Genomic DNA, 23,268 nt, shown 5'->3' with positions numbered 1-23,268 from the left:
CCGCCGGGCGGCGCCGCGCTGGGCCTAGCAACGGCCTTAGCAACGGCCGGCTCCTCCCTCCGGTGTCGCCCGGAAAGCGCTCCGCCGCGTTCGCGTTCGTGCACGAGCAGGGCGGGCGCTCGCCACGGGCTCCCGGGGAGCGGAGGACGCGTGGAGCTGAGCGAGGACCGCGGGCTGGCAGGTCTGAGTCCCACTCCGGTGTCCCGGGCCGGTGTGCGCGCCCCTCTGGGCGCCAGTGCCCCGGCGGGCTCCGTGCGGCCGCGGGGAGTGGACGCGCCGTCGGCCGAGCCCTCGCCGAGGTCGTTCCGGGGTCCCTGCGCGGCGCTTGCATTTTTTTGGTTGTTGTGGGCCCTTCGGGGAAAAACACTTCCAGATTTTTCTCAAAAAAGAAAAAAAAAAGGAAAAAAATACCTCCCCCCACCCCCTCCAACAATTATTTTCGGTGCTTTCCGTCTCAAAGAAAGTCTGTCCTGGCAAAGTTAGTCTCTAGGGACCCTACTTTATTCTTTGTATTTTTAGTGTTCGGAGTGGTTTGCGGCAGGAGAAACGCAGCACAGACGTAGTGTGCCATGCATTGTAATATTTAAAATATTAAGATAATGCTTACATAATAAGCAAAGGAGCTTGTTACCTATGGCTAAGTTATTTGGAGGGAATATAGGACAAGTAAGGAAATATATGATCACTCTGAGATGAGTTGGCGGATAAAGCCGCCACTAAAACCACAACGTTTAAGGGCTGCTTCCGTCTGAAGCCGGTGCACCGGGGACGACTACGAAGTGCCGGCTGCCCCCCCCCCCCCCCCGCCCGGGGGTGGTCTGGGAGGGGCCCTGGGTCCTGTGCGGAAAAAGGTGATACCTTGGAATTTACAGAGTGGATGTGAGATCTATATATGTTACGTGACCAGGTTCTTACAAATATTCCCGCAAAGAAATATTTGAAGGGGGTTTAATTAAAAAAAAACACCTACAATGCAGGACAGTCTTCTGTAATGTTTCATTAGGAGGTGAGTCAACTTGGTTGTAGTTACGAGCTTTTCCATGAGTACTGTTTTGCAAAAAGAGGTCTGCCAGGCTGCATTTTTTATGTCAGCCTGCATTTGGCCCATAAAATTAGTTTGTCAGGAACTTCAGTAGCAAGATGCATACAGTATGCTTTTTCTTTTTCTTTCTTTCTTTTTTTTTTTTTTAGAATGGTTTTGGTTTGGTTAAGTATTTGTTGACTGACTCCTGCTGCATTAGACGCAGGGATAGGTGAGACCAGTAAAGAGCTCTGCCCTTGCAGAGTTGACTGTCTGCTAGGACACATAACTTCACTCAAAGGTACTCGAAGTTAAGGTACATTTTTCCATGTTAAATATGTGGAATCAATAAGTGCACAGAGGTAGAGATGTAAGAGATTGCCATAGACTATCTACAATCCTGACTTTGAGACTAAAAGTAGAGGATTATGTGCCAGGTAGAATTGATGGGACTTGGTGAGTAATTCGTTTTTTGGGGGGATAGGGTAGAAGAAGGATTTGTTTTCAATCTAAGTCCCAGAATGATGGATGTACCAGTTAGTTCCTTAGGAATAAAGTCTCCCCCCCCCCCTCCCCACTTATTTTTTTAAAAATCTTGATTGTTGAAATTTTCCCCATTGATCCCTTCTAGCCTGCAGCTGTCCCCCACCCCAGGCCTTCACCACACTATTGCCTGTGACCATGGGTGATGGCATTTATGCATAAAAGTTAATTTGGTTAATCTCTTCCTACCTACCCACCTACCCCCGCCTTCCCTTTGAGGTTCAACAGTCTGTTCCATGCTTCTATTTTCTGGATCTATTTTATTCATCAGTTTATTTTGTTCTTTAGATTCCACATATAAGTGAGATCATGTGATACTTATCTTTTTCTGACTGGCTTATTTCACTTCGCATAATACTCTCCAGGTCCCTCCATGCTGTCTCAAAAGGGCACGAGGTCCTTTTTTACTACTGCATAGTATTCCATGGTGTAAATGTACCACAGCTTTTTTTTATCCACTCATCTACTAATGGGCACTTGGGCTGTTTCCAGATCTTAGCTATCCTAAATTGCACTGCTATGAACATAGGGGTGCATACATTCTTTCTGATTGGTCATTCAGGTTTCTTAGACTATATTCCTAGAAGTGGAATCATTGGGTCAAATTGCAGTTCCATATTTAAGTTTTTGAGGAAACTCCACACTATTTTCCATAGTGACTGCCCCAGTCTGCATTCCCACCAGCAGTGCATGAGGGTTCCTTTTCTCCACATCCTCACCAGCACTTGTCATTTGTTGATGGTAGCCATTCTGACAGGTATGAGGTGATACCTAATTGTCATTTAATTTGCATCTCTCTGATGATTAGTAACTTAGAGCATTTTTTCATATGTCTCTTAGCCTTCTGTATGTCCTCTTTTGAAAAGTGTCTATTTAGGTCCTTTGCCCATTTTTTTACTTGGATTATTTGTCTTCCTTTTGTTAAACTGTATGAGCTTCTTATATATTTTGGATATTACCCTTTATCAGATGTATTGTTGCCAAATATGTTCTCCCATATAGTGGGTTCCCTTTTCCTTTTATTGGTGGGTTCTTTGCTGTGCAAAAGCCTTTTATTTTGATGTAGTCCCACTTGTTTATTTTATCTTTTGTTTCCCTTGCCCTAGGAACTGTATCAGCAAACATATATAAAGTCTCTTTATGTTTTCCAAATAACTCCCATGCATATATTTTCTGTTAATAAGTATGTTTTGAAGGTTTTGAATCATCACGTTTGCAACACATAATTTGTACACATTTGAGGCAGGCTGTTGGCTGGTCATATGGTTTCAGAGACCTTTGGAGGTAGCTGCCCATGACCTACTACTGCTGACCTCTTCTTTGTGGCCACATCAGCCATAAGTGAGAGTGTGTAGGTGAGTCAGGGAAGGGAGTCATAAACATGCCCCTTTCACTGTCTCACAGGTATTTATATCTGATTTCTGTAGGGGAACAATATTTATATAAGGTTCCGCTAATATCTATTTAGTTATATGGATGGAAGCCCAAGTATAGGGGATGTTTCTGAGGCATCTCAGAAGGAGTGCATGTTGAGAGCCCTAGAAAAAATGCACCATTAGTTTTCCATTGAATACCCAGGGAAATGAATTAGTCCAATCCATTTTGTTTGTTTGTTTGTTTTGGGAGGAGTCCTGTGATTGAAGTAACTCAAGATTGGTACAGCCTAAAAATGTTTCTCTGTAAGGACTGCAAGCAACACCAGAACAAACCCAAATTTAGACTTTTTTCCCCTCCAAATTTAGACTTTTAAGGCTGCCTCCTGTACTTAGAATGAGTTTTTGATCTTAGAATTTCTTTATATGTATCTGTAGATGAATTCTACTGATCTACAAATCTCATGAAATTGTGAGAAAAACATTGTGTCTGTAAAATTCATTTGCTGTAAGTAAGGTGTGAGACTCTCAAGTGATCTTAAAAGGATCTGAGGCTCAAGAAAAGGTGGCTGCTTAATATCCTGCACTGTTCTAGTCATTGAGGGCATAGTCACAAAGATAGAAGCCGTTTTGGAGTAGGTGATTTGGTGTGGGAGTCAGAAGTAGATGATGTTTTCCATTTGTGAGACAAGAAAAAGTGATTGGACTATTATTCTGAAATAGCACTTTTTCTGTAAAATCAAAAATGTAAATCTATACCTGATCTGTACACATCAAAAATGTTTATTATACAGTATTTTGATTTTCCCCTTGGGTAAATTTTGCAAGTATATTTTTCCTTTAATGAACATCATTGTTTTCCTTTGCATTTCTTCTTTGGGTCTCCAGCTCCCTGGAATTTATAATCTACTAGAGGTACGGTGCATGAATTTATGTACAGGTAGGGTCCCTTGGCCTGGCTGGTGATTGAGGCCGAACCGGGGTCCATCCAGGGGTGGGTGGGGCTGCGGGAGGTTGGCCGACCAGGGTGAGGGACCATAGGAGGTTGGCTGTGGAAGCACGCTGACCATCAGGGGTCAGCTCCTGCGTTGAGTGTCTGCCCCCTGGTGGTCAGTGCGCGTCATAGCAACTGGTTGACCGGTTGTTCGGTTGTAATGGTCACTTAGGCTTTTATATATATATATACTAGAGGCCCAATGCACAAAATTTTTTGCAAGGGGCTTAGCCCTTGCAGCCCTGGCTTCGTCTGGAAGGTTGTTCGGCCATCCAGTCTAATTAGCATGTTAATGCTTTTTTTGTTATAGGTAAACTCCTGATGAGTAATTAAATTAGTATCACTAAACTTCTTGTTGGTAAATTATCTTGTATATTATGTTCCACTGGACTTTTTGTTCATATTCTATTTGGGAGACCATTTCCTGTTGCAAATCAGTATTTTGCCTGTCAGAGTGCCTGGAGCCTCATAGTTAAACACCACAATGCCTTAAGACTTTATAATAGGAGAATCATTTTATAGTTTTGGAATGCATATAAAATCAAAAGGGCCCCAGTCTCTTTCTACTCAAAAGATATTGTGCTTACAGAGTATTTGAATACAGTTTTGGCAACCATCATCCTTCTTTGAAGGAAATATTTAAGTGGAAAAGTCATTTTCCTATTTTATTTCTAGAACTAATAATCTGAATGGTGTAAAAAAAAGCAGTAGGAATTCTTAGAATGAGTGCATATTAATGTTACTCTACAAAACTTTAAATTTATAATATTGTATTTTATTTTTCAGGGATATATTTTATCTTTTGAGATATTTTACAAATAATTGAAAGTAGATGCAGCTCATTTTAATAGATGCTTGATATATATATATATATATATATATATATATATATATATATATGTATTTATATATTTTGTTGTTGTTATTGTTAATCCTTACCGGAGGATATTTTTTCCATTGATTTTTAGAGGGAGTAGGGTTAGGGGAGAGAGAGAGAAACTTCAATTGTGAGAGAGATGCATTAATTCAGTGGTTCTCAACCTGTGGGTCGCGACCCCTTTGGTGGTCGAACAGGGGTCGCCTAAGACCATCCTGCATATCAGATATTTACATTATGATTCATAACAGTAACAACATTACAGTTATGATGTAGCAACGAAAATAATTTTATGGTTGGGTCACAACATGAGGAACTGTATTTAAAGGGCCAGAAGGTTGAGAACCACTGTATTAATTGGTTGCCTCCCACACATCAGAGCTGAGACTATAACCTGAAACACAGGCACTTGCCCTTGACTAGTAATTGAACACAGGACCCTTCAGTGGGACACTCTAGCCCAGCCGTGGGCAAACTACGGCTCACGGGTCGAATTCGGCCCGTTTGAAATGAATAAAACTAAAAAAAAAAAGACCGTACCTTTTTATGTAATGATGTTTACTTTGAATTTATATTAGTTCACACAAACACTCCATCCATGCTTTTGTTCCGGCCCTCCGGTCCAGTTTAAGAACCCATTGTGGCCCTCGAGTCAAAAAGTTTGCCCACCCCTGCTCTAGCCACACCGGCCAGGGTTTTAGTTTTATTTTTTATGTGTGTTTTAAGTTGGAGAGGAAAGTATCTTTTAGAACATAACCAACTAAATTTTGCTGATTATATTGGAACCTTGTATTTTCATTAGTCCTGGTTGAGATTAGATGTGAGGTTATATCAATTCAAAGAGCCTATTGGGTTGAATACATTCCTGGCTGATACATTAAGCCATTGCATTCCTATTATAAAATAAAATTACTGTTTGGAAAACAAAGATAGCCACTGAAAAATGGATTGTTGGTACCTAAACTTTATATTTGAAATAAGTTTTCTAAGAGAGCACCTTTCTGTTCTTATGGGAGGGTCCCTCCAAAGGGTAATTTATGGTTTTGAGTTTATTGCATTTTAATTTTGTATTTCCAATAAATTTAATTCAAAAGTATGCTAATTTAGTGATTTAAAAACTTGTTAACTTTTGTTAATTCTAAAAACAGCACACAGTTGTGAATTAAATTGAGTAATTTTATATGTGGAGACAGTGAGTAAAATGTTTTGTTATTATTTTGTCCCCCCCCCACACACACACTATTTTTTTTTCCAGTGCACCTACGATAATGTGTTGTAGAAATAGATGTTAAACTTCGGTTTGAATGAAAAATGTCTCTCAGCCCACCTATATTTCTCAAAGAGAGGGAAGAAAATAATTCAAGATTGGTGGAAATACAACCACCACAAACTACTTCCATAGCTGCAGAAGATCCTCTTCAAAACTTACGCTTAGCATCTCAAGAAGTTCTTCAAAAAGCTCAGCAAAGTGGAAGATCAAAATGTCTTAAATGTGGTGGTTCAAGAATGTTCTACTGCTATACGTGTTATGTCCCAGTTGAAAATGTACCTATGGAGCAGATGCCACTTGTGAAGGTTGGTAAGAAATTTAATTGTTTGAAAGTTGGAGCATAGATTTTAAAAAGACATCTCATATTTTCCTGTTCTAATGTAATTGATACACTTGATAAATAGCATCATTAGGAAAATGAATTATATTAATAGAAATGTAATCCTACAGACTGGAAACCTGTTTGTTTTTCTTGTCTCTGGAAAAACAGATCCAGATTGCCAAAACACTAGGGTCTGAGATGGTGTTGTTTTTAATGAAATCAATTATTTTTTAAATTAATGATTATAATTCATTTACAACATAGAAAAAAATGTGGTATAAACATGAATACTGCAAGAGACAAGTTTATAGACTGCCTGAAGGAGCTTCAAAAACTACCTCAGGTCCTTGGACTGCTCTGAGGAAACATATACCAAAGGACTAGATAGGCTTCATTTTTGTTTAGGCTTTTGTAGAATGGGCTTAGCTCCATCCTGTACATGAATATGGAGCACCTGTCAGTGACTAAAACGAAAAGATACTAAAATTGAAAAGACTAAGACCTACTCATTGGGCTGTGTTACAATTTGTAGTAATTTAAAGCTAGATCTTAAAAATATATGTGACTTGATTACTTGGCTTATATTTTTTGTTGCTTATCAAGACTACTATTATATAAAGTATAAAAATCTGTAGAGCATCATGTCTATGTAATCAAAGAATTTATTATTACACTAGAGGCCCGGTGCACCAGTGGGTTTCCTCAGCCTGGCCTGCGGGGATTGGGCCAAAACCAGCTCTCTGACATCCCCAAGGGGTCCCGGATTGTAAGAGGGTGGTTCTCGGATGACACACCCTGGAATCTGGCTCCCTCTTCTCTGGTTCCAGGTGCATCACCCAAGAACTGCAGTTGCCAAGCATCTGCCCCCTGGTGGTCATTGTACGTCATAGCTACCAGTCGGACGGCCAGTCAAACAGTTGCTAAGGCTTTTATATAAATACTAGAGACCCAATGCATGAAATTCGTGCAAGGGTAGGCCTCGCAGCCCTGCCACCCGCCCACTGGTCATTCCAGAAGGTTGTTCTGCCATCAGGTCTAATTAGCATATTAGCTCTTTATTATATAGGACTAGAGGCCCAATGCACAAAAATTCGAGCAAGAATAGGCCTTCCTTCCCCCGGCTGCTGGCACTGGCTTCCCTCCAGGACCTGGGCTGCTTCCCTCCAGCCACCAGCAGGCACCCAGGATCCAGGTGGATTCCCTTAGGCAGCCGGCAGGCAACCAGAACCTGGGCTTTGCTCTGGCCTCAGCTTCATCCAGAAGGACGTCCGATCTAATTAGCATATTACCCTTTTATTATTATAGACTAGGAGCCCAGTGCACAAATTCGTGCACCTTGAAAGGAACTGTGGGCTGTGAGGCTGCAGTGGGCACAGGGTCAGGTCTCAGCCCATTATCTGTGGCCCCTCCCACCACTGCTGCTCCCACATGCTGACAGCGCTGGCCCCGCTCGCACCCGCTGGCGGTGCAGAGCAATTGGAGCCGGCGCCAGCAGAGGGTGCGAATGGGGCCAGAACCGTCAGTGGGTGTGAGTGTCAGCTGCTGCCCTAATAGCCCCTCAGGAGCAGGGGGAGGTGGAGAAGCCCCCAGGGGCAATTGGGCCTGCAGCTGCCACTTGTACCCACTGATGGCGCCGAGCGATTGGGACCGGTGCCAGGTGCCAGCAGCAGGTGTTAGTGGCAGCTCTGGCACTGGCTGTGGGTGCAAGCAGGGCCGTTGCTGGCAGTGGGTGCAAGAGGTGGCTGCTGGCCCCGATCTCCCCTCAGGAACAGGGGAAGGTGGAGAAGCCCTGAGGGGTAATCGGGGCCGGCAGCCGCCACTTGCACCTGGTGCCGGCCCCTATCACTCAGTGCCAGGTGCTAGTGGCGGGTGTGAGTGCTGGGCGGGACCATGGCATGCGGGAGCAAAGAATTTTCAGTAACCACCAGAGGCTTGCCCTGATGACATCGACCAGCACCCCACCTTGGTCTGGCACCCCCGCTTACCTGCTCTACCATCCCACCGTGGCCGACAGTTCCGCGCACATCATAGCAATCGGTTCGGTTGTTCGGCTGTTCGGTCTATTTGCATGTTAGCCTTTTATTATATAGGATAGGTGTACGTTAATATGTCTAACAGTGACTGGGGATCTAGGAGTAAATCAAATAATGTATAAAATTTGACTCCTCCCCATTAGAATTAGTGAGACTAAATTACACATGAGCTCATTAGAACTGGCTAGTAAGAAAATAAGTTGTAACTACACTTAAAACATTTAATGTGGTGATCTTAAGGTTCATTAAATTTGAAGTAAGAATAATTTAATACTCATATTCTGTTACTTGGATTTCAGTTTAGCCTATATATTCTCTTGTCAAGTCCACAGTCTTCTCAGGGGTCTAAAATCGTACTAACAGGCTATTGGAAAGTTTACTGGTTGAAAATAAGTAAGCATGGACTCTAATCAGCTTTATAGCTATTTCAGAAAAACTGAGAACTTGAGGACAATAATTATTTTAAGTTTCCCATTATCATATAAGAATTTAGTTACATTTCAAAGTATTATTTTTGAAGTGTACACAGAATTATTCTATCATCTATTTATGTTATAGCCACATAAAGAAAGTATTTCATGAAAAGTTTTAATATAAAACTTTTTTGTTATGGTCAAAAGGGATTGAAGATCAGAATAAAATTCAATGATATATTGACAGGGCTAACATTCTCATAGAAATTTAATAATAGAGGATTATTTCCCAAATCAGTGGTCTAATGTACACTACTTAATAGAAATGACTCAAAACACTATGCCAACTGTTTGATCAACTCTAAATGGCCTGCTTATCTATGCAGTTTTTGAAAGTGACTATATTTTAAAGGCCGTTTATAAAATTGATTCATTAATAATATATATTAATAATAAAAACTAAGTTTTTCTTTCTAATTTCTACTTTATTTTTATTTTTACAAATTGTTTAGCATTTGCTTTTAGATAGCCTGCTTGGGAAAGGAAGATAATTACATAATACTAGTAAATAACTACCTCCCAAGCATTAAATTTTAGTCTGGAAATAAATTCATAAATTCCTGTCCTTTTATGTGGAATATGATTTTTTTTTTTAGTGCCATGAGAAATGCATGAAAAAATTAAAAGATGCTCTTGGTTTTTTTTTTTTTTAAGAAGAGAAAATGATAAGATAAAAGGAAGCTTCATTTTTACTAAAGTCCTAGACTTTAAAAGGCTTTCTTTGAGAAAGTAATAATCTTGTGGGGACGGCTTAGTTAGGGCTTTCTGCTAATGGCATTTTGATAAATTTGGGCAGATAAGTTTGTGGTAAAAATCTCTTATAGGATACATAGTGTTAAAGGACATATTGGTGTTCTTTACATGTTTGAAAATGAAACATCTGTATTTGAACTGCATCTAGTCAACTCTTCTGGTGTTATCCTGTCATTATTTAAGAAGTATCTTCCTTTAAGATATGTGAACTAGAGCACAAATATATATTTCTATGATAAGATCTGTGTCTGTGCTTTGCATAGAATCAGAAATTTCAGGCTTAACTTCCAGAGAACTACAGATACCTGGACTAGGTCCCAGGAATACTTCTTGAGCACAAAATTTGCATAATTGTCTTCTGCTAGTGCTTGTAGATTTTAGTCTATAATAGACTAGGTCAGTGGTCGGCAAACTGTGGCTCTTTGGCCCCTTGAGTGTGGCTCTTCCACAAAATACCGACTTCTGCGCATGGGCCACGAAATTTCAATCGCACTGTACATGCCCGCCCGCACGTGGTATTTTGTGGAAGAGCCACACTCAAGGGGCCAAAGAGCTGCATGTGGCTCATGAGCCACAATTTGCCGACCACTGGGCTAGGTACATAGTTTGTAAAATACATTAATAACACTCAGTCCTGTGTCCTTGATACAAATGATATTTTTCAAAGGTAGCTGGCTGGTCAAAAATGTTGATCACCTTTGGAATTTTCAGCTCTACTAATCAGCCATAAAAGAAAATTGATTTTATTAGTACTAGAATACTTGGTCATGATTTGCTTTCTTTTTCTTCTTCCCTTTCCTACCTTCCCTGGGCAAAGTAATGCTGACCTGGTAATGACAGACCCTGGGGAAAGGAAATATAGTTTACCTGAGACTGAGCATCATGAGGGAATTCTGATGTAGAGTTCAGCCAGAAGTAGGCTGATGTAAAATCATTTGTGAACTGCCTACTTAAATGGTAAATTTTCTATAGCTAGAAGTTGCTTTGATGATTTGAGCCAGTTGGCCCTAACTTATAACTAATCACTAGGCTTAAATGGAGATAGTAGAAGAAATTGGGTTTGAAACCGTAAATTGCAAAGTATTTGGGAAACATTTATGGCCCTTCTGGGGCATACACTGTTTGTCCTCTTTCACGTAATCATCTGAAAAGATAAAATACGTGCCATTGAGATCATTTAGTAGCATGTACCAACTACTCCTTAAAAAAATAGTTCTGGAATTAATGATACACACAGCAGCATGGGTGAATCTCAGAATAATTATTTTGTGAAGAAAGTTAGATGAAGAGAGTACATACTGTATAATTTTATTTTTATAGAAATCAGTAAAATCAAGCTTATCTAAAGTGATAGCACATCAGTGGTTGCCTAAGGACTGTGGGTGGGAGTTGATGGAGGTTGGGGACAGAGGGAAGCACAGAAGACTTTGGGGGTGATAGGTATGTGCACCATCTTGATTGTAGTGATGAGCTCAAGGGTGTAACATGTTAAAACTCATTAGATTGTACACTATGAGTGTGTGTAGTTTATTGTATCAGTTTCTTCTCGTTAATAAAGCCGTTTAAAAAATTGTTTTGTACTCCAGGGTAAAATAGCTGTGTGTCAGGGTAGACACCTAGAGTGCTGCCTGTTGAGTGTAGGACAGGAGCTGGAAGAGTGCTTATCATAACAATAAGTCCTTTGAAACCTGCAGTGCAAAGTCCATCTCAGAGAGGGTTCTTATATATAGTGGGAGAGAGATGACTAAGCTTTCATTTTCATAATCATGGCTGAGTGCAGCACTTGCACAAGCATTATGCAGAAAACCCAACCACATCAGTAAAGTAATAGGAAAATATAACTAAAAAAATGCAAAATAATATTAATTTTGCATAGAGAAAGGACACAACCCATAATAAATAAACTTTAAGAGAAATAGGCCAAGTCATTTTGAGAGAGTTATTTTTACCCATAGAATGCACCTCCTAGGTCCATTCTGTTACTGCTTTTTTCAGTTGATAATTATTTCATTTGTGTTGTTAAAAGACACTTCTGAGAATGATGATGTTTACAACTAAGGATAATTGGATATATGACGTCAAAGGATGTATAAGGAACAACATTTTAACTTGAATTTTAGATATGAAACTTTGCCCAAACTTTTATTTCCTCTTACATGTCATAAAATGAACAAATCTGAAGCTTATAGGAATTCTAAAAAATATTATTGGCAGAGATGCTGAAATAGAAGTGATTGGACTCAATGGCTTTGTAACATAAATGAAAATGACATTGGAGCTTTGCTTTAAGAGCAGATTCTCTGTTAAATGAGTTAAAATAGTTCTATCATATGATTAACAATATCGAGGAAGAAATTTGGATTTGGTTTATGATTCTTATTGTTCTTAACAGCCTGGTGTAGAAATGGATTATTTTCAAACCATAAGTATATTTATAGAGATGTAGTGTGAGTTTGCTGTTTAAGCTTTAAAGACCATTTGTATTAACATACTAATTAGAATTTTAATATATAGCTTGTTCACTTTTATTTTTTAATTTTAGCTTCCACTGAAGATTGACATCATTAAACATCCAAATGAAACAGATGGCAAAAGTACTGCTATCCACGCGAAACTTTTAGCACCTGAATTTGTAAATATTTACACGTACCCTTGTATTCCGGAATATGAAGAAGAGGACCATGAAGTAGGTAGCTTATTTCTTGCAACTGTGCACATTGAATCTAAAAATGAACTTTAAATTCCAGTGTTGTTCTGAACTTACTTGAACACAATTTAATACTTTTCTTAATGATCTAGGGTTATCCTTATATCTAGCACTAAACAACATACACTTCATTTCATTGGTATCTGAAGAGATCAGACGATTCTAGATTTGTTAGACTTTTTTGAGTCTCCGCTTTTTATCATTTTTTTCTGAATTCTTTAAGTTTTTACACTTTGCCAATATTATTATGCCTACTTTTACTTTCTCCCCACTTCATTGTCCTGCCTATACGACACATAGGTGGTCTAATTTAATGCGAACTGAGAAACCAGAGTACAAACATTATTGGAATTTCTCCAAAAGAAGGAAAGAAAGACTGAATGAAAAAAAAATTTCAGGAATTCTCCCTAAATTTAGAGCTTTAGTATATGGCCTTTGTAACATTTCTTTTGTCAGCTCAGAGGCCTTCCTTGCTCATTTCTAGATTCTTAATTGGTTTTTGCATAGTTGAAATTTCACATTGGTGAGATATTACTGGCCTTGTTGAAAAACACTTTTGTAATAGATCTCAAAAAGAAGTAGGCATTGGGTACTTTTTAAAGAAACTTGTAAGCCCTTTTAGGTATATTGGGGATCATTTATTGGTGTTGTTAATCAGAAACAAAATTAAAAATTAATACATACACTCAGTTGTTCTAAAAAGAACTTGGTTTTTCCTTTTTCATAAGTATGTTTTTTATTGAATTTATATAGAAAATTGTGTTTGTAAATAATACCTGAATTTTGGATCTAGGAATATATTTGCATTTCCTTCTCTGGTCAACTAGGTATAATTTATGTTAATTAAATAGAACACAGTGCTAGGTTCAATAAAGTGATGTGATATCTTATAATCCAAGAAAATCTAAAACCCCTAGACTTTGCTAATTAAGTGCAGGGGGAATATTGGCATGGATTGTGGATGTTTAAGCAACTTGTATATAACTTTGAAGTTTAAAAATTCAAGATTTGTTGTTTCTTTTATTTTTATAATGCTTATTTTTAATATTAAAATGATGCTTGTTAAAGAAAATTTGGGAAATACAGAAAAGTATGGGGGATAAAATACTCATAATTCTACCAACATCTACTCATTTCACAAATATTTACTGGATGCCTGCTTTGTAATAGCAGCCGTTCAGACATTTCATTGAAGGCTCTAGGAGTATAAAGTCTCAGTAAAATGCTAAAAGAAGTACTATAATTTATAGAATTTTTCCTTTAAAGTTAGATTTTTCAGTTTTAATTTTGTACTGTAATAGATATATTTTTAATAAATATTATGGGTGTGGTGGGTATGTGGGTATTTAGGATTATTTTATTAAATGCCCATAAGTGAAATTATTTGATGAAAGAGTGTGAACATTTCAAAACTCTTCAAGTTGCCAAATTGCTTACCAGTATTGACTGTGTATCATTTGTTTTGTCTATTATATAGGTGAAAATATTTAATTATTGAGCACTTTTCAATGGTTTTTTTACAAAATATCACAGACTTTGCCTTTGATCTTATGAAATATTATAAAGTTTAGTTTTCTCTTTCAAGGTACAATTAACTAGGTTTCTATCCACAGGTGAATAACTTATTTTGAAATAAAACTTTTAGGTAGTATACAGTGATTATAAATTACTTGGAAAGAGTCAAATACTTTACCATATGTGTTGAAGAAGTGGATGTAGTAGAAGCTAATGCTTGTTTCTTAGATATTCATTTTTTTTCTCTTAAAGTTTTAAGTCAGAATTTATTCATTCTGATCATAATCACACACTATTAACTTAAGTTTCTTTGCTTTAGGTTGCGCTCATTTTTCCTGGACCTAAGTCTGTCTCAATAAAAGATATTTCTTTTCATCTGCAAAAAAGGATTCAAAATAACGTGAGAGGCAAAAATGATGACCCTGACAAGCCATCTAGTAAACGCAAGAAAACTGAAGAACAAGATTTGAATGACAACAAGTGCAAAGAGACAACACTGAAAAAAATTATATTTATAGATAGCACCTGGAACCAAACAAACAAAATATTCACTGATGAGAGACTTCAAGGTAAGAAAAAAAATTGTTTTTGTATTGCTTTTCCCCCCCAACTTTCATTTCAGAAAACTTCATGTCTACAGACACATTAGAAGAATTGCATTAACTACCCATACATCTTTTACCACATTTGCTTTATTTCTCTTTTCTGTATTATGTGTGTTGTATACTTAGATACATATTTTTTTGGTTGAACCTTTTGAAAGAAGGATGTAGGCTTTACAACACTTCACCTTTAAATGCCTGTGTACATCTTTTAAGAATAATTGCATGATCATAGTATCATTATCACTTTAAGAAATTAACAAAACTTCTGTAATGTCTAATATACAGTCCAAATTCACATTTCCCTAATTGACCCAAAAAGATATTCTGTAGCTTTTTTTCCTCTGATGTATGCTGTGGTATGTAAACTCACATTCCATTTGGTTACGTCTCTCCATTCTCTCTTAATGTAGAACAGTTCCCTGTTTTTGTTTTTCATGACTTAGAATTGTGTGAAGTGGACAGGCCAGTTGTCTGAATGTTTCATTGTGATTAGATTCAGTTTAAAATTTTTTGCAAGGATCCTTACAGATAAGAATAAATCCAGGATTTCCCATGACAATTCCAGTTTATAACTATTGTTTTGGTATAATTATTAATAAGATTGCTTTTTACTCTTAGAAATGAGGCTATTTAACTGATAAAGTATATGATTACCCTATTCATATAGGTGACGTTGTTTACTAATTATTGCATCAAAGCAGGAGGCATTTAAATAAGTTCCATTATTGGTGATAACTTTCAGTTCTTGGTTAAAGGTGATTGCCAGATCTCTCCGTTCTAAAGATTTATTTTCTTCTTCGACATTAGTAGTAATCTGTGAGGGGATGCTTTGAGACTGTGGACTGTCTGTTTACCAACTGCTTTTCATTCAGAGGTTTTTGTATTCACTGATGATGCTTCTTTAAATCAGTAATTATATCGAGAATTGCAAAATGATAAAATTTTAATTTTATTATTTCTTCTATATTTGTTGGCTGGCATTCTTATGTAAGGAAGAGCTTTTCCTTTTTCTCCTCCTCTTTTGTCTTCTCTCCTTGTACCATTTATGAGGTCACTGTGGTGTGATACATGCCTTTTTAATTCAGTATGTTAAAATCTATAATGATTATATATATTTTTATGCCCAGATTGTCTCAGATTTTGTCAGTGGGAGCGCTTCAAGTCCTTTGAGGCATGGCCTCATTAGTCTTTCTGGTTCAGCACTTTTTCCTTCCTCAGACCTAGAATTAATCATTCAAAGTTTACTTGCACTTTTCTCCTGCCCCAGACCAATAACCAGTCATTCAAAGGAACTGTGGTGCTTTTTTAATGGGGAATGATATTAGAAATCAAGATCTGGTAAATTTATTACTGTTTGGATGTCGTCGCTTCAAAGGACAGAGCCAAGAAAAAAAAGTGTGTGTGTGTGTAGAGAGAGAGAGAGAGAGAGAGAGAGAGAGAGAGAGAGAGAGAGAGAGAGAGAGAGAGAGAAAGAAAGAGAGAGAGGGGCAGAGAGAGGCAGAGAGAGGCAGAGAGAGGCAGAGAGAGGCAGCTTTAACATTACAGTGATTTTCTTTCTTGTTTTATATCTCTTTTTCTCTTGGAGTGAAAAGATTAGTTCCTAATAATAATGGTTTATTAGTAAAAGAGTAGCTTTATTTCCCCAAGTACGACAACCAGTAATATGAAGAACAGGAGCTCTTATGAACTCTCATGCTGTTTCACCTACTCAGTTCTTCAGGCTTTCTCAGATTTTCTAAAAGCTTTAGTTTTATTTCCAGCTTTTTGGTGGCTTTATTTGTGTACCATATGCGATTATAAGGCAAGAGAGCTAGCTACCAACCTAGTTGGTAATAGGCAGTTGCCAAAACAGTTTCAACCTGGGAGAGCTTCTCTCAGGCTGTTGTCAAAAGTACACCATTAAGAAAAGAAAGTTTATGACACGTGTTTTTTTTTTCGGAGTCTGACTTGTGTTAATCAGTACCAAGCTAAAGTGAGTGACATTAGTAAAGTTAATTAGCTTAATTTACATGGTTCATACCTGTGAAATCAACATAAATGTTAGTAAGATTGCTTTCCTGTTCTCTGTGTGCTTATGTGTATGTGTGTGAGAAAGATAGAGAGATAGAGACAGAGAAATTGTGTGTGTGTGTGTGTGTGTGTGTGTCTGTGTGTGTGTATGTGAGAGAGACACTGCAGAGCACATGACCTGGAAGAATCTTGTTGCTGATGTTTAATAGAGAAATGGAACCCTAAAACCCTGCTCTTTGGATACTGCCGGCCACATTACCTTGGATGGTTATAGCAGCAAATTACTCCCCAGTTTGAAGATTTTTCTGAGCTATTTTTCTTTATATGGTTATTGAAAGGATCCAATGAAAGACGTTAAGTGAAAACACTTGAAAAAAACTATATAAGGAATTTCTGAGGTACAGTTCAAAATCTGTTTTCAGAGTGTCCGCATTTGAGCTTAAGGCTTAAAATCAGATTTGTACAGAATAATTTTTGTTCTTCTCACATCACATAGAAAGTATCATCCATTTTAATTCTGGGCTACATTACATTTTAAAAAGTATGTCTCAATCCCTTCAAAATCATGAAATAAACCGATTTCTAGAGTCAGTCTTCTCTGCATGTCCTACTCTGGCTCCACCGTTCACCACAGGGAAATCGGGCTCTGTGCCTATTTACAATCTCTGTATTTGTGAAGTACCATTTTCCAGATAAGCCCAATTACTTCCACAAGAAACAACTCATGTTTGTTATAAATCATTGCCTTTAGGCTTGAAAACATTTTATCATTTCATGGGATTAATGTGAACAACTCTAAACCTCAGTTTAAACCCTCAAAATTAATGTATTAAAAAAGTAATGTTTCTGTTATCTTACTATGAGTGCTGAGGTTAAGAATCCCCTTAACAATGTAAAAACATCATTTTGCCAGACTTTACAGAGGAAAGCTCTGGGTGTTTTACTACTGTCAAAATAACACATTTAAAGGTTGAATGTCTAATTTAATCATGTAGTGTAAATCTACACATGAACTGACATACATTCTTGAAGATTCACCATGGGAAGCTTTGGGGGGATGTGGTGGGAAGGATGGTTTTCTTTTTGTTAGGGAGAGGGTCCAGATGATTAAAGTGGGAATTATATCATAATTTGTTTTAAAAATTGCCAGCTCTATCCCTTCATTTTGACAGATTTGTTCACATTATAAACATTTCCCAAACTATACTTAGTGTGTTAATGAATGCGCGTCATACTAGTATATTACCTTATTTAGTCCTCAAAACAATATGATTTTCATTCCCATTTTTTGGTTGAAGAAATTCAGGCAATAATTTTAGAGGGAAAAGCCATCTACAGTTACCTGCTTTCAAGTTTTACTGCTAAAATAATTTGTGTAGTTATCTTAAAGTTATTGATTGCCAGAAATACTGGCAAGAAATTTTTTTAAATGTATATATCAAACTTTTAAAAATATAAATTTTCTAACTAATTTCATGTCTATGTATTTTAGTGTAATTTAAAAGGTTCTATATGTCTATATATTTCCAAGGAAATTTTTAAGACAGGATAGATTAGTGGTGATAGTCACTAAATATTGGTTTTTTTATTTAACTAGAGGCCTGGTGCATGAAATTTGTGCACTGGGTTGGGGGGGGGGGGTCCACAGCCCAGCCTGCCCCCTCTCACAGACTGGGAGCCCTCAGGAGTCTGGCCTCCCTTTGCGGGAGGTGACCAGGCTGATCAGGGGAAGGCGCCAGCCCCATCACCCTGCTGCTGCCGCCACTGCCACAGCCGCCAAGGTGTTTTCATCAACACGGACTCCAGTCCCTTCACCATGAAAAAATGACAACTTTCTTTAGCCATTTTCAAGATGTGTCTTTCATAGGATATAACATTTCTTTCTTTCTTTCTTTTTTTTTTCTTTATCCTCACCTGAGGATATGTTTCCATTGATTTTTTAGAGAGCTTGGAAGAGAGAGGAAAGACAGGAGAGAAACATCAATGTGAGGGACACTTCAATTGGTTGCCTCCTGCATGAGCCCTGACCTGGGCCCGGCCTGGGAGGAGTCTGCAACCTAGCTACATGCCCTTGATCAGAATTGAACCCGGACCCTGTGGTCGGCAGGCCGAGGTTCTATCCACTGAGTCAAACTGGCTAGGGCAGGATATGACATTTCTTAACCCCTCCAGCAGCGGACCTTCGTTTTTTCCTCCAGGAGTGTGGTGGGAAAACCCTAGATCACCTTCTTGGATTCTTATTACCAAAGTTACCAAGAACACTGCTAGTGGAGGTGTACAGGGAGCTTAGCCGCTTAGCGATCAGAAAAGGTGTTTTCCTCTACAGCTCATGTGCGGAGGACCCCCTGCGTTGTGTCCGCTGGGTTGGGGGCGTGCCTGAGCCATGCTGCAGCTGCCGGGGGCACGCCCCCAGCCCAGCAGCCCTGCGTTGTGTCCGCAGCCCGCCCTCCCTCCCTCCCTGGCCAGGGCATGGGACGCTATGGGCGCTGCCATCTTTGTGTCAGAGTGATGATTAATTTGCATAATATTACCCTTTCATTAGATTAGATATTTTAGAATATATTAGATGTATTATAGAAACTAGCATTATTATAATAGTTGCTCTTAGTTTGTTTCTTTTTATAAATTACATTGATGATGTCAAAATTCTACGTTTAGATTTTTTTTTAATTTTATTTTTCAATTACAGTTTACATGCAATATTATTTTATATTAGTTTCAGGTGTACAGCATAGTGGTTAGACAATCATATACTTTACAAAGTGGTCCCCACCGCCTATGTTAAGATTTTAATTGTACTAATTGCTTACAACATTTTCAGTACTTCTAGATGCATTCAAGACCATTAACCTGCCTATTTCTTAGTGAGTTTCAGAATGATGTTTTAAATGTTAATTTATCAAGGAAATGAAACCCTTCTGAAAACTGGTGAATTTAGTCCTGTCACAAGTTTAAATAAAAAACGACAGTGGTAGGTAGCAGAAAGAGATGACTTTTGCTGTGGCTGGTTGCTCAGTGGTTAGAGTGTCAGCTGTGGGTTCAATTCCCAGTCAAAGGCACATATTTTAGTTGCAGGTTCAATCCAGGCCTGGGTTGGGACTCGAGCAGGAGGCAACCAATCAAAGTGTCTTTCTCATGGCAATATTTCTCTCTTCCCTTCCCCTCGTCCCACTCTCTCTAAAAATTAATAGGAAAGAAATATCCTCACTCCTGGGATGAAGATGAGAGAAAGAGAAGAGAGAGAGAGAGAGAGAGAGAGAGAGAGAGAGAGAGAGAGAGAGAGAGAGAGAGAGAGAGAGAGGAGAGTGAGAGAGATGAATCCCTTAAATATTAACTACTTTTACCCATTGCTACCAGGTCCAAGACTTACAGGTATAAGATTTCAATCTGTGTTTTATATTGCTTCTGTAGATACTTTAAAGCATTTAAGAAAATATTTTATTTCTTTATTTTTGTTAATCCTCACCCAAGGATATTTTTTCATTGATTTTTAGAGAAAGTGGAAAGGAGGGGGAGAGACAGAGAGAGAGAGAAACATCAATGTGAAAGAGACACATCAATTGGTTGCCTTGCACACAAGCTCAGACTGGGGCCAGGGATCCAGCCTGCAACCAAGATACGTGCGCTTGACTGGAATCGAACCCAGGACCCTTCAATCTGTGGGCTGATGCTCTATCCACGGAGCCAAACTGGCTAGGGCAAAAATATCTTACTTTAAATTGGGAGCAAGTGGTTTTATCTGTGCTCTTTAAAAAAAAATTCTAATAGAAATCATTTAATTGTACCACACCCTGTGATTAAGAAATATTTAGTCGTGGGTGGGTGGTTCAATTAGTTGAAATGTTGTCTCGTATACCAAAAAGGTTGCTGGCTCGATTCCAGGTCAGGGCACATACCTAGATTGTGGGTTCAGTCCCTGGTCATTGTGCATATGTGAGGCAACCAGTCTTTCTCTCTCTCTCTCCCTTTCTCTCTCTCTCTTTCTCTGTGTCCCTCCCTTCCTCTTCTCTGTCTAGGATCAATAAACATCCTTGGGTGAGAATAAAATGTATATATATTTATACTTTTCTTATTTGTTTTTGGCAGGGTTGCTACAAGTTGAGTTGAAAACAAGAAAAACTTGCTTTTGGCGCCATCAAAAAGGAAAGCCAGATACCTTCCTTTCCACAATTGAAGCCATCTACTACTTTCTGGTAGACTACCATACTGATATATTAGAAGAGAAATACAAAGGACAATATGACAATCTTCTATTTTTCTACTCTTTTATGTACCAGTTGATAAAGAATGCCAAATGCTCTGGAGACAAGGAAACAAGAAAAATTACTCATTAGTTTTTAAGAAGCCACTTTTGTTTCTTTATTTTGTTAAAATCAATAAACTTGTCATTGTGCTTTGTTTATTCTTAGGGAATATTCATGTGTCATGTCTGCAAGACCACTTTAAAAAATAAGGCTTTATTTATTTTACCTCATATGTTTAAAATATATTTTATTGATTTTTTTTCCTTCCATAGTTTTTTATTTTCTTTCCTGTCTCCCCCAGCCCTCAGAAATGCCACCATATAGAGCCCAGTAGCAGTTATCTCAGGCTCCATCTTCCCCGTGGGTAAGAAGGGTGGAGAGAAGGGAGTCACTCCTGAGTCTCCATGCTTTCCTCCTCCTCTCGTTGAGGTGGTTCTTCTGTATTCTCCTCTTCCTCCCCTTCCTTCTCTGGTGGCTTCTCATAAGCCTTTTCTGAAGGTGTCACTATCACTCCATCCCAGGTAGATATTTCAGAAGCAAGATAGCTGGCATCACCCTCCTGGCCAAGGATCTTCCTAAAGCCACTGTGTGAGAGGATTCGGACCAGAGTCTGAGCTGTGTAGCAGACCATGTCCTGCTGTTCCAAAGTCATGACCGTGTGTACTCAGAAGTTGCCACTCTCACAGGGGTCTGTGATACCCATTGACCCTGGCAAGAACAGTCCTGCAGCCAGAATCTGCAAGCAACGCCTGTATGCCACATGTAGGGCCAAAGGCTGTCCGGTGGGGTTGTTCATCACGGCATAGTGTCCGAGTAGGTCAAGGATCCAGGGTGTGAGGGGCTCAAAGCCAGGAAAACAAATCCTCAGGTCCTTGTGAAGTCTGATGAGAACTTTAACTGTGGACTGAGAAGCATCTTCTTCAAACCAGCGGGCATGGCGGATGGCTGCTAAGGCACTCTGCAACACCTTGATGTCCAAATGGAGGTCTGGATCCAGTTTTCGGAGATTGGGTGGCACTGTTGTAATGAGAATCTTCACTGTAGCATCAGAAGAACTGATCTGAAAGCCAGTTTCATTGGTCAGCGTGGTCCAAACCTCAGACGGATCCTGTGCTCTTAGGCTTTCCAGGACTGTGTTCCCGAGGGCAGCAACGGCTTCCAACGTTGGCAAAATCTTTAGGATGACCACCAGGCCAGCCACATGATGTCCTGTAGTCATTGTTCCCTTTTTATATGATCCAACCTGTTGCACTTCTTCAACCTGCACTTCAAATGTCCCTGGAGCCACAATCAAATTGTCAATCACATTGCTTATTTTTGTCACCAGAGAAAGGATAGAGGCCTGTTCAGCAGAATTAGGAGCAAGGTCCTGATTTCTTTTCGGCAATGCCTCACTGAAGGAAGACTCATCAGGTGCTGGCTTAACCCGAGGGAAGGCCATTTCACACAAATAGACATCAAATGGGATGTGGGGCACCAAGGGCCTGAACCCTCCTCCCAGGGCCTTCTTGGGAACCAAAGCGCCCACCATGACCTCGGCCTCTTGTCGCCCCAGATCCTGAACAATGGAAGCCACACCAGCCACCCCTCTCTTCCAAGCAGAGGCGGCTTGCCTGGATGCCAACACACCACGGCACGATTGGCTCCCGCCTTACTCCTCCGCTTATGCTTATTGGTGTACCGTAGAAAACGGGCTTGTAAACCAATTAAAAATCCCTGCTGCGTCAGGAACTAGTCAATCAGATTAGACAGTAATGACGATTTTTTTTTCTTTTTACCAAAACTTAGACGGCGCTGTGTAAAGCGATTAGGACAGAGATCACGTAGGAAACTTTCTATAGGAATCAGGAGCCCCCTGCACCCGCAGAAGCAGAGTGGCGCAGCGGAAGCGTGCTGGGCCCATAACCTAGAGGTCAATGGATTGAAACTATTCTCTGCTAGCAGGATTTATTTTCTTTCTCTTTCCCTTCACTAGAATAAAAGAGAATTTTAACTTTTTCAGTAAAAGTAAACGCTATCCTTCTACTTTTTCCTCCGGACGGTTTTACCCTTATGTGAGGTTTTTCCTATTTTATTGATTTTTTACAGAGAGGAAGGGAGAGGGATAGAGAATTAGAAACATCGATGAGAGAGAAACACCGATTAGCTGCTTCCTGCACACTCCCCACTGGGTATGTGCCCGCAACCAAGGTACATGCCCTTGACCAGAATCAAACCTGGGACCCTGAGTCCGCAGGCCAACGCTGTATCCACTGAGCCAAACCGGTTAGGGCTTACCTCATATATTTTTAAAAGGATGTCATTTTTAAGGAAATTTTCAGAGATAATGTTGACTGAAAAATTAGCTTAAGAAGTTATTAGCTCAAGTTTGGCATATCTCAATCTTACTACTATATTTTACTATAATAATGTGTTATATTTATATCTATTTAATTTGATATATTTAGATATTTGTTTTAAGATCCTTGTATCTTTCCACTTATTCTCACTACCACGTTTGGAGGTAAATGGGATCAGAATCTCCTTGC

General features: G+C 39.0%; 2 protein-coding genes across 10 annotated transcripts; one reads left to right on the top strand and one right to left on the bottom strand.

Moving 5' to 3' along the window:
• The first annotated feature begins 78 nt into the window (after positions 1 to 78).
• DTWD1 (DTW domain containing 1) lies at positions 79 to 20,909 on the top strand. Of its 9 annotated transcripts, none has more exons than XM_081109074.1 (6): positions 99 to 181; positions 3,826 to 3,852; positions 6,064 to 6,383; positions 12,202 to 12,345; positions 14,201 to 14,450; positions 20,583 to 20,909. In XM_081109074.1, exons 3-6 carry the CDS (start codon positions 6,120 to 6,122, stop codon positions 20,828 to 20,830), a joined length of 906 nt encoding a protein of 301 aa, XP_080965200.1. In that variant the 5' UTR covers positions 99 to 181; positions 3,826 to 3,852; positions 6,064 to 6,119; the 3' UTR covers positions 20,831 to 20,909. The 9 variants fall into 9 exon arrangements, with proteins under 9 accessions (XP_080965196.1, XP_080965200.1, XP_080965199.1 ...); XM_081109073.1 differs by having other exon boundaries at positions 3,826 to 3,877; XM_081109072.1 differs by having other exon boundaries at positions 99 to 299.
• A 219-nt stretch (positions 20,910 to 21,128) lies between these two features.
• LOC308531995 (interleukin enhancer-binding factor 2-like) lies at positions 21,129 to 22,196 on the bottom strand (the record flags this gene model as incomplete). The annotated part of the gene is given in 2 exon segments (XM_081109150.1): positions 21,129 to 21,404; positions 21,408 to 22,196. Coding segments are annotated over 2 exon segments (1,050 nt in total). The 5' UTR covers positions 22,182 to 22,196.
• Between the last annotated feature and the right edge of the window lie 1,072 nt (positions 22,197 to 23,268).

This window comes from Myotis nattereri (assembly GCF_964212035.1).
Source record: "Myotis nattereri genome assembly, chromosome: 1".
NCBI classification, from domain to species: Eukaryota; Metazoa; Chordata; class Mammalia; order Chiroptera; family Vespertilionidae; genus Myotis; species Myotis nattereri.
The sequence above is the reverse complement of the archived record's forward strand: the minus strand, read 5'-3'. Positions and strand labels throughout refer to the sequence as shown.

Bases quoted from the DNA above. Each gene is read 5' to 3' on its own strand.
- DTWD1 (XM_081109070.1), top strand. From the start codon at position 6,120: ATGTCTCTCAGCCCACCTATATTTCTCAAAGAGAGGGAAGAAAATAAT. The intron at 6,384-12,201 runs GTTGGTAAGAAA...TTTTAATTTTAG, and splicing joins AGCAGATGCCACTTGTGAAG to CTTCCACTGAAGATTGACAT. The intron at 14,451-20,582 runs GTAAGAAAAAAA...TGTTTTTGGCAG, and splicing joins CACTGATGAGAGACTTCAAG to GGTTGCTACAAGTTGAGTTG.